At 42.7% G+C, this 15,089-nt stretch overlaps 1 protein-coding gene across 1 annotated transcript in view; it reads left to right on the forward strand.

The window, feature by feature from the left end:
- Positions 1 to 14,978, forward strand: part of syt6b (synaptotagmin VIb) — a 44,107-nt gene extending 29,129 nt beyond the window's left edge. Inside the window, exons 2-7 of the mRNA XM_023989296.2 lie at positions 10,993 to 11,401; positions 12,077 to 12,653; positions 13,373 to 13,493; positions 13,772 to 13,943; positions 14,172 to 14,322; positions 14,651 to 14,978. Of these exons, the coding sequence (XP_023845064.1) occupies positions 10,993 to 11,401; positions 12,077 to 12,653; positions 13,373 to 13,493; positions 13,772 to 13,943; positions 14,172 to 14,322; positions 14,651 to 14,722 (1,502 nt within the window). The 3' untranslated portion in view covers positions 14,723 to 14,978. The remainder of the gene's footprint in view (positions 1 to 10,992; positions 11,402 to 12,076; positions 12,654 to 13,372; positions 13,494 to 13,771; positions 13,944 to 14,171; positions 14,323 to 14,650) is intronic.
- The last annotated feature ends 111 nt before the right edge of the window (positions 14,979 to 15,089 follow it).

Genomic DNA, 15,089 nt, shown 5'->3' on the forward strand with positions numbered 1-15,089 from the left:
CCTATATCGACATAACCTGAAAGGCCGCTCAGCAAGGAAGAAGCCACTGCTCCAAAGCCGCCATTAAAAAAAGCCAGACTATGGTTTGCAACTGCACATGGGGACATAGATCGTACTTTTTGGAGAAATGTCCTATGGTCTGATGAAACAAAAATAGAACTGTTTGGCCATAATGACCATCATGTTTGGAGGAAAAAGGGGAAGGCTTGCAAACCGATGAACACCATCAAAACCGTGAAGCACGGGGGTGGCAGCATCATGTTGTGGGGGTGCTTTGCTGCAGGAGGGACTGGTGCACTTCACAAAATAGATGGCATCATGAGGTAGGAAAATGATGTGGATATATTGAAGCAACATCTCAAAACATCAGTCGGGAAGTTTAAGCTTGGTCACAAATGGGTCTTCCAAATGGACAATAACCACAAGCATACTTCCAAAGTTGTGGCAAAATGGCTTAAGGACAACAAAGTCAAGGTATTGGAGTGGCCATCACAAAGCCCTGACCTCAATCCTATAGAACATTTGTGGGCAGAACTGAAAAAGAATGTGTGAGCAAGGAGGCCTACAAACCTGACTCCGTTACACCAGTTCTGTCAGGAGGAATGGGCCAAATTTCACCCAACTTATTGTGGGAAGCTTGTGGAAGGCTACCTGAAACATTTGACCCAAGTCAAACAATTTAAAGGCAATGCTACCAAACACAAATTGAGTGTTTGATCCACTGGGAATGTGATGAAAGAAATAAAAGCTGAAATAAATCACTACTGTTATTCTGACATTTCACATTCTTAAAATAAAGTGGTGATCCTAACTGACCTAAAACAGGGAATTTTTACTGGGATTAAATGTCAGGAATTGTGAAAAACTGAGTATAAATGTATCTGGCTAAGGTGTATGTAAATCTCCGACTTCAACTATATATACACACACACACACACACACACACACACACACACACACACACACACACACACATCTCAAGGCAAGACCCAAATGCAGACCCAAGAGGCAGATGGTTGGAGTCTTAGAATGTTTAATAATCCAAAGGGGTAGGCAAGAGAATGGTCGTGGACAGGCAAAAAGGTCAAAACCAGATCAGAGTCCAGTAGGTACAGATTGGCAGACAGGCTCGTGGTCAATGCAGGCAGAATGGTCAGGCAGGTGGGTACAAAGTCCAGAAACAGCAAGGGTCAAAACCAGGAGGACTAGAAAAAGGAGAATGCAGGTGAACGGGAAAACCGCTAGTTGACTTGGAAACATATAAGAGAAACAGGAAACACAGGGATAAATACACTGGGGAAAATAAGCGACACCTGGAGGGGGTGGAGACAATCACAAGGACAGGTGAAACAGATCAAAATCAAATCAAATCAAATTTTATTAGTCACATACACATGGTTAGCAGATGTTAATGCGAGTGTAGCGAAATGCTTGTGCTTCTAGTTCGACAATGCAGTAATAACCACAGTAATCTAACCTAACAATTCCACGCTACTACCTTACACACACACACAAGTGTGAAGGGATAAAGAATATGTACATAAAGATATATGGATGAGTGGGTGTACAGAACGGCATGGCAGATGCAGTAGATGGTATAGAGAACGGTATATACATATGAGATGAGTAGGTAGGGTATGTAAACATAAAGTGGCATAGTTTAAAGTGGCTAGTGGTACATGTATTGCATAAAGATGGCAAGATGCAGTAGATGATATAGAGTACAGTATATACATATGAGATGGGTAATGTAGGGTATGTAAACATTGTATTAAGTGGCATTGCTTAAAGTGGCTAGTGGTACATTTTTACATAATTCCATCAATTCCCATTTTTAAAGTGGCTGGAGTTGAGTCAGTATGTTGGCAGGGCCGTAAATGTTAGTGGTGGCTGTTTAACAGTCTGATGGCCTTGAGATAGAAGCTGTTTTTCAGTCTCTCGGTCCCTGCTTTGATGCACCTGTACTGACCTCGCTTCTGATGATAGCGGGGTGAACAGGCAGTGGCTTGGGTGGTTGTTGTCCTTGATGATCTTTATGGCCTTCCTGTGACATCGGGTGGTGTAGCGGTGTACCTGGAGGGCAGGTAGTTTGCCCCTGGTGATGCGTTCTGCAGACCTCACTACCCTCTGGAGAGCCTTACGGTTCTGGGCGGAGCAGTTGCCGTACCAGGCGGTGATACAGCCCGACAGGATGCTCTCGATTGTACATCTGTAGAAGTTTGTGAGTGCTTTTGGCGACAAGCCGAATTTCTTCAGCCTCCTGAGGTTGAAGAGGCGCTGCTGCGCCTTCAGGGCGTGACAATACAATAATGTTATTTTAATATAATCTCTCTTCTATAATGATGATACGTTTTGTTTTTGTACCAGAGGTTTCATGACATGACTAAATCAATAGGCAGATATAACATTTCTCTCTCAGATACATAGGCCTTGAACATTTTCTACCTCGTCATTTTGTAGAGTCCTCTCAAAATTAATGAGTCATTGAAAATGATTCATGTTCTATTGTATCATGGTGTAGTCCTTTCATTTGTGATACATTTAAAAACAACATGACATTGAAAACTATAGAATTCACAAGCACGTACTTGGCCCTCAGTTGTCTGTAACAATACAACTTGTTATACCATGTACACATCCATTCCTGTGACTAAACGTTGAAGTGGAGCTCTTTCTCTCTCTCTCTCTCAATTCAATTCAATGGCTTTATTGGCATGGGAAACATATGTTAACATTGCCAAAGCAAATTAAATAGATAATTAACAAAGGTGAAATAAACAATAAAAATTAACAGTAAACAATACACTCACAGAAGTTCCAAAAGAATAAAGATATTTCAAATGCAATATTATGTCTATATACAGTGTTGTAGCGATGTGCAAATAGTTAAAGTACAAAAGGGAAAATAAATAAACATCAATTTGGGTTGGATTTGCAATGGTGTTTGTTCTTCACTGCTTGCCCTTTTCTTGTGGCAACAGGTCACAAATCTTGCTGCTGGGATGGCACACTGTGGTATTTCACCCAGTAGATATGGGAGTTATCAAAATTGGGTTTGTTTTCGAATTCTTTGTGGATCTGTGGAATCTGAGGGAAAAATGTGTCTCTATTATGGTCATACATTTGGCAGGAGGTTAGGAAGTGCAGCTCAGTTTCCACCTCATTTTGTGGGCAGTGTGCACATAGCCTTCTTCTCTTGAGAGCCAGGTCTAACTACGGTGGCCTTTCTAAATAGCATTGCTCACTGAGTCTGTACATAGTCAAAGCTTTCCTTAAGTTTGGGTCAGTCACAGTGGCCAGGTATTCTGCCGCTGTTTACTCTCTGTTTAGGGCCAAATAGCATTGTAGTTTGCTCTGTTTTTTTTTTGTTAATTCTTTCCAATGTGTCAAGTAATTCTATTTTTGTTTTCCTCATGATTTGGTTGGTTCTAATTGTGTTGCTGTCCTGGAGCTCTGTGGGGTCTGTTTGTGTTTGTGAACAGAACCCCAGGACCAGCTTGCTTAGGGGACTCTTCTCCAGGTTCATCTCTCTGTAGGTGATGGCTTTGTTATGGAAGGTTTGGGAGTCGCTTCCTTTTAGGTGGTTGTAGAATTTAACGTCTCTTTTCTGGATTTTGATAATTAGCGGGTATCGGCCTAATTCTGCTCTGCATGCATTACTTGGTGTTTTATGTTGTACAGGGAGGATATTTTTGCAGAATTCTTCATGCAGAGTCTCAATTTGGTGTTTGTCTAGATTTTGTGAATTCTTAGTTGGTAAGCGGACCCCAGACCTCACAACCATAAAGAGCAATGGGTTCTATAACTGATTCAAGTATTTTTAGCCAGATCCTAATTGGTATGTCAAATGTTATGTTCCTTTTGATTGCATAGAAGGCCCTTCTTGCCTTGTCTCAGCTCGTTCACAGCTTTGTTGAAGTTACCTGTGGCGCTGATGTTTAGGCCGAGGTATGTATAGTTTTTTGTGTGCTCTATGGTAACGGTGTCTAGATGGAATTTGTATTTGTGGTCCTGGCGACTGGACGATTTTTGGAGCGCCATTATTTTTGTCTTACTGAAATTTACTCTCTCTCTTTCTCTCGCTCTCTCTGTATCTGTCTCTCTCGCTCTCTGTCTCTCTCTCTCTCCCCATTGCCATGATAGCTGTGGTGGGAATGGACATTGGCCTAATGAATGATATCATAACTGACTTCAGGAAATAGAGAAGGGATGGGCAATTTCTTTTAAAGACAATAAACTGATATAACACTCATAATTACCCATTATACTCTACCAATTTAACCAAGATATTTGATGGACTTTGTTTACAATATGGCTATTTAAATGTTTTTATTTTGGCAACAGTTAAATAAAATAATAGCCCCTTTAAAGAAGGGGGTTGGTGTAGGTAGGCCTATAGGAACACCAGCACATACAGCAGGGGTTGTTGTGGTGAGTTTCCACATGGCAATCCCAGTAATTGCTTGTTTGTAAATATCGTCACACTGGAGGGAGAAGTGTACCTTCCCCCATACTATACTGTACACAGGGTTGCCGGGGCTGCAGCCCTGGGGAAATGTTGTCTGCAATTATACTGATGCCCTTCATCTAAATGTCAGTTTGTGTGGATGCTGCGGTGAAGAGTTGGGAGGGGATATAGGATGGAGATTGTACTATAAGAGTAAAAAATATGTATTTCGTTTTTACCCTTTACTTGGGAAAATACATGGGAAGATAATGTTTCGGTGCTCTTTTAATGGGAACAATGGGGTTGGACCAGCATTTTTTTCTCCAACACAACCACTTTAACCAGCTGGAAATTATTATTTTTAAAATTATTTTGGTAGCCTATTTCCTGTGTATTGTCAGTCCTAACCATGTGGCCACCGTGGATGAAGGGATGATCCCAGACCCATTATTTTTCTCTGACATCTTTTATGGTTAATAAGTGGCCCATTCCTCATGAGTGTCATCTATGTGAGTAAATCCCAGGTGTAAAGGATTGAGTGGGGAGGATGATAAAGTGGCTGAGGTGTGAGGCAACTGAGGCCTATAAACAGCCAAGGAGGCTGCTATAGTAATTGCTTAAAGATTCTCTAAGAGGAGCCATGATGAGACACGATAATTCATCCCAGTCAAGGGTGATTACAGGGGGTTTCGCTTTTTATTGCACATCCTCCACCAAGACGTAGAGAATTAGTGTAAGAACGAATGACGAGGATTGTGTAATATATACTGTACTTGACATGTTGTGTTTGCGACTGCAGCCCTCAAAATTAGGGGGTGGGGATAGTGGTGGGGGCAGTGGGAGTGGGAGTGAAAATGTCTATTGGACAGGTTACTATAGAGACCAGGTTGTATACGAGGGCACTTGACGAGGAGAAAAAACCCTGGGGCTTTGGTTGCTCTCTGTGTCTGCTACAAAACAAGGTTTAATCAGATTTATGGGTCCCTAAAAAAAAAGCTCTACAAGTCTGGTCTCACTGCAGCTTATTTCTGTGAGAGCAATGCAGCAGATACAGTAAATGAGGTTTGGACTGCAATTTCTCCCATTTTGCAGACACTAAGATCCAATTGTAGGATGATGTCATGCCTTTGTGTCCAGTCATTTTTCACAATTTACATTTGTTCCTATTTTTTTTACAAAGAAAACATCACAAAAGATTCAACGATTTATGATGAGTAAACACTGCAAATACAGTATCATGAAAACAGTGGGCATAGCACCTGACATCTATTGAATTAAAAATACATTCTAGATTCAATTTCTGTTTGAACACTGAATCAGAATACCATGTATTATCCAGGGCATGCTCTTGGCTTTGGGTCTTGCATGGACAATTAGGCTGAGATGTTAAAGGTGTGAGATGGGTTATAATTGTACAAGCTTGCATCGCTCTCACATCAATATTTAATGCGACGAAGATGTGAGTGTGTGAGTGTGTGCGTGTGAGAGCCTGTGAGAGCAATAAACGCACATCTCAATAAACTGCTGATCCTTGAAATTGCACAAACTCTGTATTACAGCAATAGAACACTAAACACTCAGAGGGCAAATTTTCTCAGATGGATTCTGTTTAGGGTATTGAGCACCATGTTAGACATTCGGTGACGGGAGATACTTAGAAGCTATATCACTCATTGAAGGTACATTAAACTTTATAGTGGGTTAGTCACCCAACCGCCCACTAAAATAAGTCCAATATCCAAAAAGTTAATTACGGTGCAAGTAAGGCACAGAATTTTGATTGACTGTGAAATTCCAGCATCTTATTTTAAAGTATGCAGGGATAACCATATGTCCTAAATTCTCTCCACCACGAGGATGTGCTGACTGGTATGTTGGGGGGGAAATTGTCTCCCAAATCCAGGCTCTCATCCCAAACAGCACACTATTCTCTATCTAGTACACTACTTTTAACCAGGGCCCAAGAAGCGCACTATATAGAGAATAGGGTGCCATTTTGGACGCAGGCCAGGTTATGTGCCACAGCAGCAAGCTCAGCACCGTCCCTTATGAAAAACAGAGCTTATTAGACCAAGATTCAGCCTTACATCACCCTTTGTGCTACTTGCTTTATCTCTGCTGCAGGAAAGAGATTCAAGTGTGTGTGAGAGAGGGAAAAAAATCTTAATCTAACTTCTGAGATTAAGGGCAAACAATAATTAGAGATATCATTTGTTCAGCTGGGTTTATAGAAAAATAGTCTGGTTATGAGTGGAAGCAATGCTCCCCTGTGGTTCAAATGTAATTTCTGCCCCATTTAATCAGTATCTGGGTCCTCAATAACCCTTTATACTCCTGGGAATTGGTCGATATGGATAGGGCTAAATTGAAATATTTCTTATAGAAGAAATATGAAAAGCATATGCATAACCATGGTAGCAAATGAAAGGGAACAGTTTTGAGATTAAGGGGGAAAAAAATTATACCGAAGGTGAGGTCACAACAGTTCACCTGACACAGTGCTGAATCCAAACATTACACTGTTGATTTTATGTGCATTTTACATTTACTGTTCTACTTGCCAAATTTGTTGATAACTAAATCTGAAAATAAACTGGATACATTCAGTAACATGATAAGAATATTCCTGGGAAATGTGTTGTAGGTGCAACATAAGACAAAAAAACTACAAGGGTTTGAATGAGAGGACTAACTGGTGTCTCCAAGTGGACACACACCTCTCCAAAGTGTGCACAGTTCTTAAGTCATTTCAATGCACTTTTATGACTCAAAGATGAAACTATAAGGTGCTTTTTTGAGCTCTCCTAGCTGTGCCGTTGAGGAACTAAAGCAAGCACACTTGTAGTTGTTTTGTTCGGAACACAATCCTGCATTCCTACCATCACACAATTACTGTTGTTGGTAATGCAAGCCAAAAACGGTCCATTATAAATCACAATCTGGGTTAAGTGGGCATTATTTGAAAGCTTGTTATATTGCCAACATGACTAGCTAAGTTATAAAATATGATATTACAGTGTTAGGCTTTCACAATGCAATTAAGGGAAACAGATTGTAATTTTGGTGCGCATAGAAAGGAGTCATGAGTGCATTCAGGTGCGTGTGCCATGGCAACTTTTCTTCACAGTAGACAAACATAGGCTCATTCTGTTCAGAACAACCCAGGATATGTCATCTTGTAACTGTACATCAAACATAGGGATCATAAACGTTGACACTGTAAATTACATGAGTTTAATGATTTGGAAATGTGAAGTGCACATTTGGATTTATGGATGTTTGACTTGTTTGTATGACATCAAAGCAGTATTTATAATCCTCATAATTAAGGATTATTAATTTTTTCTAACTCGGTAAACAAAATATTTGAACAAGTTTCCCAATTAGCGGGAGAGATGTGGGAACTTCTTGTCGCGCGTGGTGCTCAAGTTCAGAACAACTGTCAGTAAATACCCATACAGCGCTGTGAAGGACAGAGCCTGAGGTCTGAGGTCATTTATAGCATGTTACTGTACAGCCACTGCGTTCCAATTTAGGCATTTATCAGTACCCAAATCTGCCATTTTCAACCTTCAGGGGGTTGAAAAAAGGGTTACACAGGAAATGTTCAATGAAAGGTATATCAGCGATATGACGTAGATGCAGAAAGTAAACAGCATGGTGCGTACATTTTTTCAACAACTAAGAGCGTTGAAGCGAGAGGCTCAACGTCTCCGCTGTCACACTGTGAACAGCGTGAAGCGAACCCGTGCACATGCGCAGATTCTGTGTGTGACCGTGTGAGAGCAGTCGTGCATCTTGCTCATCTCAACATCTGCGGTGCTGCTCGTGACAACTCATCTCGCTGAGTCTACCTTTAAATATATAATATATTATCACCTCCATTAGGAAACAAAAACGTTGGCCTACTATTTTATTTGCACACCCGTCTATGTTGCTCCAGAGTAGCTATTTTCTACAGGCTTCCATTTTTATTTAGGGAACTGTAGCTACAGCTTGTGAATTTCCCAACTTTACAAGAAACCTCATGTATAATTCATGTATTTTATCATGTTTAATTAATTAGACTGGACAGCTGTTTTAAGGAAGATAGTAACCTACATTTTAATGCCCCCCCCCCCCCCCCCCCCATTCTCCAAACAACTGTTTGTGATGCTCCACTCATTAACCCTCTGGGAAATGCAAATAGAGTCTGAAACAGTTCTTGTTCATTTTCCATCCTGGCCTCTCTCAATATGTGTGGCCCACACCCAGTGCAAGTCCTACGCAAACGCATTTGTAATAATCATAGAAAACAGAAGCTCCGCATTTTGCATTCCAGTGATTTATAACCATCCTAGACTAGGGCCACAGACAGACAGGGGAGCAGTTATTCTACCCGTGTGGCTCTCTTGGTGTGTGGGGCTGTTTTCTTTATCTGGAATAAGACTGTAATTACATTTTGCGCATTTGCAAGTCAAACAGTGAACACTTGCACTCTACATGCATGCGCGTGTGTCTTTGTGTGTGTGTTTTTTTGTTTGTATGTAGAGAGAGAGAGAGAGAGAGAGAGAGAGAGAGAGAGAGAGAGAGAGAGAGAGAGAGAGAGAGAGAGAGAGAGAGAAGAGAGAGAGAGCAAGAGAGAGAGATTCTATTGTTTCCATTAGGAAAACGTATTATGCAGCAGCAGCTGGCTTTAAAAAAAAAAAAAACTTTATTGTACCAGTAGGAGAGGAGAGGAGAGAAGGAGGTTTACGGGAATCAGGGGTCATATTCCCCATGGTGCTTTTTTTTAAAACATGGAACCACGCTTAAACACTCCCAGCTGGCCGCCAGGCCAAACTACGTTGATTAAGCCATGGATAAAACCAAAGAGAAAAGAGGAAGAGGAGGAGTGGAGGAAGAATGGAGTGCGGTGGAGGAGGGTTGAGAAACACCCTAGCAGTGTGCTCAACAGCTAAACACGAAATAGTAGAACAAGTCCATCCCCTGTCATTGGAACTGATAAACAGAAACTCTGACCGGGAAGTCAAAACCTTTTTTCCCCCTTCGTTCCTCTCTCCCACTCTCCTCCCACCTCTCTCCTCTCCTCTTCCTCCATGTATCATGTGTAATAAAACACATGTAACTCATTACAGGCTTTTATTATTCAGGGATCAAGCTGAATCGTGCCAGTCCAGAGCATGATACCTCTGGACTGGCACGGTTAGCCCCATTTTAGGCTTCTCTCCTTTATGTGAGGACAGACTTGCCAAAACAAATTCCGCCTTAGACTAGGCATTGACCCACAGAATAAGCATTTGATCATTAAGATACATTTGATCTAGAGGCACATTGCTTACAGCACCCATTTACAGTGCAATAGGTTCTAAAAAGAGATCAACTCATTTGTGAATATAAGGTCCTGGTGAAGTTCTCTGTTAAACCACCAGGAGGCAGGCTGACAGACTGTGTATGAGAGACACATTTTTTTAAATGTATTTTATTTCACCTTTGTTTAACCAGGTAGGCCAGTTGAGAACAAGTTCTCATTTACATCTGCGACTTGGCCAAGATAAAGCATAGCAGTGCGACAAAAACAACAACACAGAGTTACACATAAACAAACGTACATATCTATGTACAGTGTGTGCAAATGTAGAAGAGTAGGGAGGTAGGCAATAAATAGGCCATAGAGGCGAAAATAACTACAATTTAGCATTAATACTGGAGTGATATATGTGCAGGTGATGATGTGCAAGTAGAGATACTGGGGTGCAAAAGAGCAAGAGGGTAAGTAATAATATGGGGATGAGGTAGTCGGGTGTGCTATTTACAGATTGGCTGTGTACAGGTACAGTGATCAGTAAGCTGATCTGACAACTGATGCTTAAAGTTAGAGAGGGAGATATCAGACTCCAGCTTCAGAGATTTTTGCAATTCGTTCCAGTCATTGGCAGCAGAGAACTGGAAGGAAAGGCGGCCAAAGGAAGTGTTGGCTTTGGGGATGACCAGTGCAATATACCTGCTGGAGCGCGTGCTACGGGTGGGTGTTGCTATGGTGACCAGTGAGCTGATTGATGACTATACATCATGTACCATGCTTACCGACACCCGTCATGATTGTATTTCTCAATAATCCATTGAAATGAATGCTTTGACATGCCTTAGTTGGTGGTGGCAGCTCAGTTGCTCTCGATTTTGAGGATTTCAAAACACTTTGCTTAGCAGTGCGATGTCTGTAAATGAAACTTTTGCTTTTATCGGATCTCACTCATGCATACTGTATATATCTGCTGTTCCATTCTAATCCACCGCCCTTCCTCTCCTCTACTCCTCTACTCCTCGACCCATCCCTCCATCCCTTCCCCTTCTCCATGGGCCATGCAGAATGACTGCCCCCTGCTCCAACCTCTTCACCCTTCGTGTGTACGTATGTGTGTCTTTCAGAGGGGTTGGGATAAAGCGGAAGTCACATTTTTCATTGGATCTTGTGTACAATTGGACAATAAAGTAATGTTCTTCTTCTATCTTCTTCTTCCTCTCCCCTCCACCACCCTCCCATCTCGCCATCCTTCCCCCTCCAGATCTCTCCTTCAGCCTCCTGCTCCTGGTGTTTGTGGCCTGTGGCCTGGGCCTGCTGAGCGTCATCGTCTTTGCCTCCTGGAAGCTGTGCAGGGTGCACTGGCGCACCAAGGACCTCTCCTCCAGTGCCACTGCCCTCGCCCCCCCCTCCTCTGCCTCTGACAGACCCTACGACAGAGCCTTGCCCGCACACGGCCACAGGCCTACGCTCGTACACGCACACACGCACACACACGCCATGGCGTCGGACAAGCTGAATCCTTTGGACCCGGCGAGTTTTCTAGAGGCGGCGGTGAAGATCAGCCACACATCGCCTGACATCCCTGCCGAGGTGCAGCTGTCCATGAAGGACCACTTCCTGCGCCGCACGCGTATGTCCAGGCAGACCACCGAGCCCAACTCCTCCAATAGGTCAGGCTTCGGGAGGAAGTTGCCTTGAGACACAGACTTAGGCTACGTCCTAAATGGCACCCTATTCCCCACATAGTGCACTCCTTTTGACCAGAACCCTATTGGCCCTAGTCAAAAGTAGTGCATTATAGGGAATAGGGTGCCACTTGAAATGCCTCCCTGGTATCAGCTTATCAGTGCTTCCTCAAAACTGACCATAGATCAGTTTGTAAGGGCCTCCTACAATAGGTTGCACCAGGGCTCCACTGAGGCTCAGTGTTTATGTCCAGGACATGTATTAGTATTGAGGTAATAGTATGTGATATGTCAGGAAGGGGCTATTTATGGTGTGTCATAGTGGTAAAGATCATTATGCATATCTACACCTGTAACATATTCATTTGTGACCTTTAAGATGAGATACATAGAACATCAATGAGATTGTCAGTTTACTGCCCCTATTGCCATGGAGCTCCTATTGAGCTAAATAAGAAAACTCAAAATCATCTAATATCAGAGAGAAAATGCAATTCCATTTTCTCTAAATTGGAAACTGACAACAGTATTCAGCAGGGGGTATAGATTTCCCAGGCATGCCATATGGTGCTGGAATTATTCCACTGCTGAAATTGTTCTACAGTGTGTAAATTGTCCAAGAAAATGATTCAACTGGCAAAAATGTCTCCTTGTCTCTAGGCACAGCTCCTTCAAGAAGCACCTCCCCCGACAAATGCACCATGTCACCAGCCTTGACCGAGGCAGCGACTTCCCCTATGCAGAGGACCAATCCACCAGCCTGGCCAGTTTGGGCCGCATCCAGCCAGAGCTCTACAAACAGAGCCCACTGGAGGCCGACGAGTCCTCCAAGAACTGCGCCGCCGCCAAGACCTGTGGTAAGATCAACTTCTCCCTCAAATACGACTACGAGTCCGAGGCTCTCCTCGTCAACATCCTCAAGGCCTTCGACCTGCCCGCCAAGGACTTATGTGGCAGCTCCGACCCCTACGTCAAAATCTATCTCCTGCCTGACCGCAAGCGCAAGTTCCAGACCCGCGTCCATCGCAAGACACTCAACCCCATGTTTGATGAGTCCTTCCAGTTCACCGTGCCCTACGAGGAGCTGGGCAGCAGGAAGCTGCACCTAAGCGTATTTGACTTTGACCGCTTCTCCCGCCACGACATGATCGGCGAGGTCATTCTGGAGAATCTGTTTGAGGTGTCGGACCTCTCCCGTGAGATGCCCATCTGGAAGGATATTCAGTACGCCACCTCTGTAAGTCAATCAACGAATCAAATACATGTATTTTATGAAGCTCTGGCCTATACCCCAAAGAGCAGGCAAAGCAGAAGTGAAAGCACAGTGTAAGTCCAGATAGCCTTTTGGAGCTGTCATTGGATTCTTTAAAAGTTTGAATGAGCTTGCCTGTTGGAAGTGCTATATTATCTGGTTTGTATTTTTGGGACTATTCCATTGGTTCCATTGTGCCAGGCAAGCTCTCAAGTATTTTAAAGAGATGGTCCTAATAAGCTGTAGCAAGGAATCACCTCAATGGTGCTCTGATGAGCTACTGTAATGATTTGATCCCATGTGTTAGTCACAAGTGTTCAAGAATAGGAGACCAGGCAGGGGATGTGGGGTCAATGCCCTCTTGTACTGCCTAACTTCCATCCTCATTCACATTGTAGACTAAATGGGAATTAGGTTGTACATTTGCTACAGTATAGTACTACAAAGGTATAGTTCAGCAATTTAACATATTTAGATATTTGTTTCCTTACCTTGAATGCAGTCTATGGATAAGGAGTGACACCAATCAACACTTTGGTTTTGTACAGAGAATGCTTTCAAGGTAATGAAACAAATATCTAAATATGTAAAATCATTCAACTATCCCTTTAACAATATTAGTGGCATTGTAATGTGTGATAACTGATAACACCCTCTCCGTTTCCTTCTGTTCTGATGTGTTTTGTCTGTGGTCCTGAACACAGGAGAGTGTAGACCTGGGGGAGATCATGTTCTCTCTCTGTTACCTGCCGACCGCAGGCCGACTCACCATGACCGTCATCAAGTGCAGGAACCTCAAGGCCATGGACATCACCGGATACTCAGGTACAATTCAGTCAATGGGTTCACGTTTAAAGGTTTTGTGCTTGTTTCACCTTAAACGCTGTTGCCTACTCTTCTAACCATTGACCAGGCTATACCTCTGGTAAAAGATTTACAAGAAAGAAAACGTAATCTGGTTTGGTACCGCATCTCGCAAAAGCCGGACTTAGCTAAATTACATATTACATGATGTACAGTCAAATCAGCTTGATCCATTAAGTAGCTAAGCACTTTGTCATTTTTAAATAAATCAAATACTATTTTATCTTGTTTATTGGCAGACCCATATGTCAAGGTCTCCCTGGAGTGTGACGGACGGCGCTTGAAAAAGAAGAAAACCACCATCAAGAGGAACACTTTGAACCCCACCTATAACGAAGCTATCATCTTTGACATCCCCCCTGAGAACATGGACCAAGTCAGCCTGCACATATCCGTCATGGACTATGACTTGTATGCTATACTCAATATCATTTGTGACGCAGTGCATGTCAATATTATCAATAATAATTTCTAAGGTCTTGTTACTGATATGTTTGTTCACGCTACAACCATCCGCTAACTCTGAGAGTCCTACTAATACTGTCAATTCTGCTAATTGTAGAAGCGAAAATGTAAAGTTACATTATACCAGATGTGGCTGAAGAGTTAATGGGTGCATTTTGCCTTTTTTCTCCTTAGGGTGGGACACAATGAGATCATAGGTGTAAACAGAGTGGGCAGTCATGCAGAGGGACTGGGCAGAGACCACTGGAACGAGATGTTGGCCTATCCACGCAAGCCCATCGCTCACTGGCACTCTCTACTGGAGGCAAGCAAGTCTCAGAAAGAGGTATTATTACTCACAAAGACACAAAGAAAAACACCCCCGCTGACTTTCAATTCTGTGTGTTTCGCTGATAGCTGCTTTATTGAGGAAAGTTTTACTTGCAATGACTGAGATATGGTTGATGTGGTTGTCTTGCCTACCTTTGTTGAATACATTGACTGTAAATCATTCTGGATAAGAGCATATGCTAAATGGCCAAAATATAAATGTATGTACCCCCTTTAATCTATGTAGGATTTCTGATGGTAGGTACACTCCTAACAGTGACAGCAATGTTCATGCTGGTGCACTTCGGAATGACTAATCTTTCCATATGAAATGTCTCCTACAGTGGAAAACCCGCACTGCAAGCTTTGACAGCCAAGGCTCTTGCCCTTCTCCAAGACTCCTGTCTAGTCCATGAGGGAGGAGCTAGAGTTTATACTCCACGACTCTACAAAGCCTGCCCTGTAGCAAGGCCTGAAGTATGGAGTGTCCCAGACCCAGACCCACATATGGTGTGCCTCAGAATAAGTAAAGTGCAGTAAATTGCTCTGGAATGACATTATCTCGCCATCACACACCCACACACATACACAAACACATTTCTCTTGTGCCCTCTTGGACAGCCACTTTGTCATGGTACGTATAGCCTAGTGTATACTGGGTCTGGTGGGATCATTGTTATTGCAACAATAGTTTTGCAGTTGAGCTCAGCCTGGTTTGGTTATACACCTGAGGTTAACATATTTGTATATGTATTTATGTAATGCCCTTTGATACTGACATCA

This window comes from Salvelinus sp. IW2-2015, linkage group LG1, assembly GCF_002910315.2.
Source record: "Salvelinus sp. IW2-2015 linkage group LG1, ASM291031v2, whole genome shotgun sequence".
Lineage (NCBI taxonomy): Eukaryota > Metazoa > Chordata > Actinopteri > Salmoniformes > Salmonidae > Salvelinus > Salvelinus sp. IW2-2015.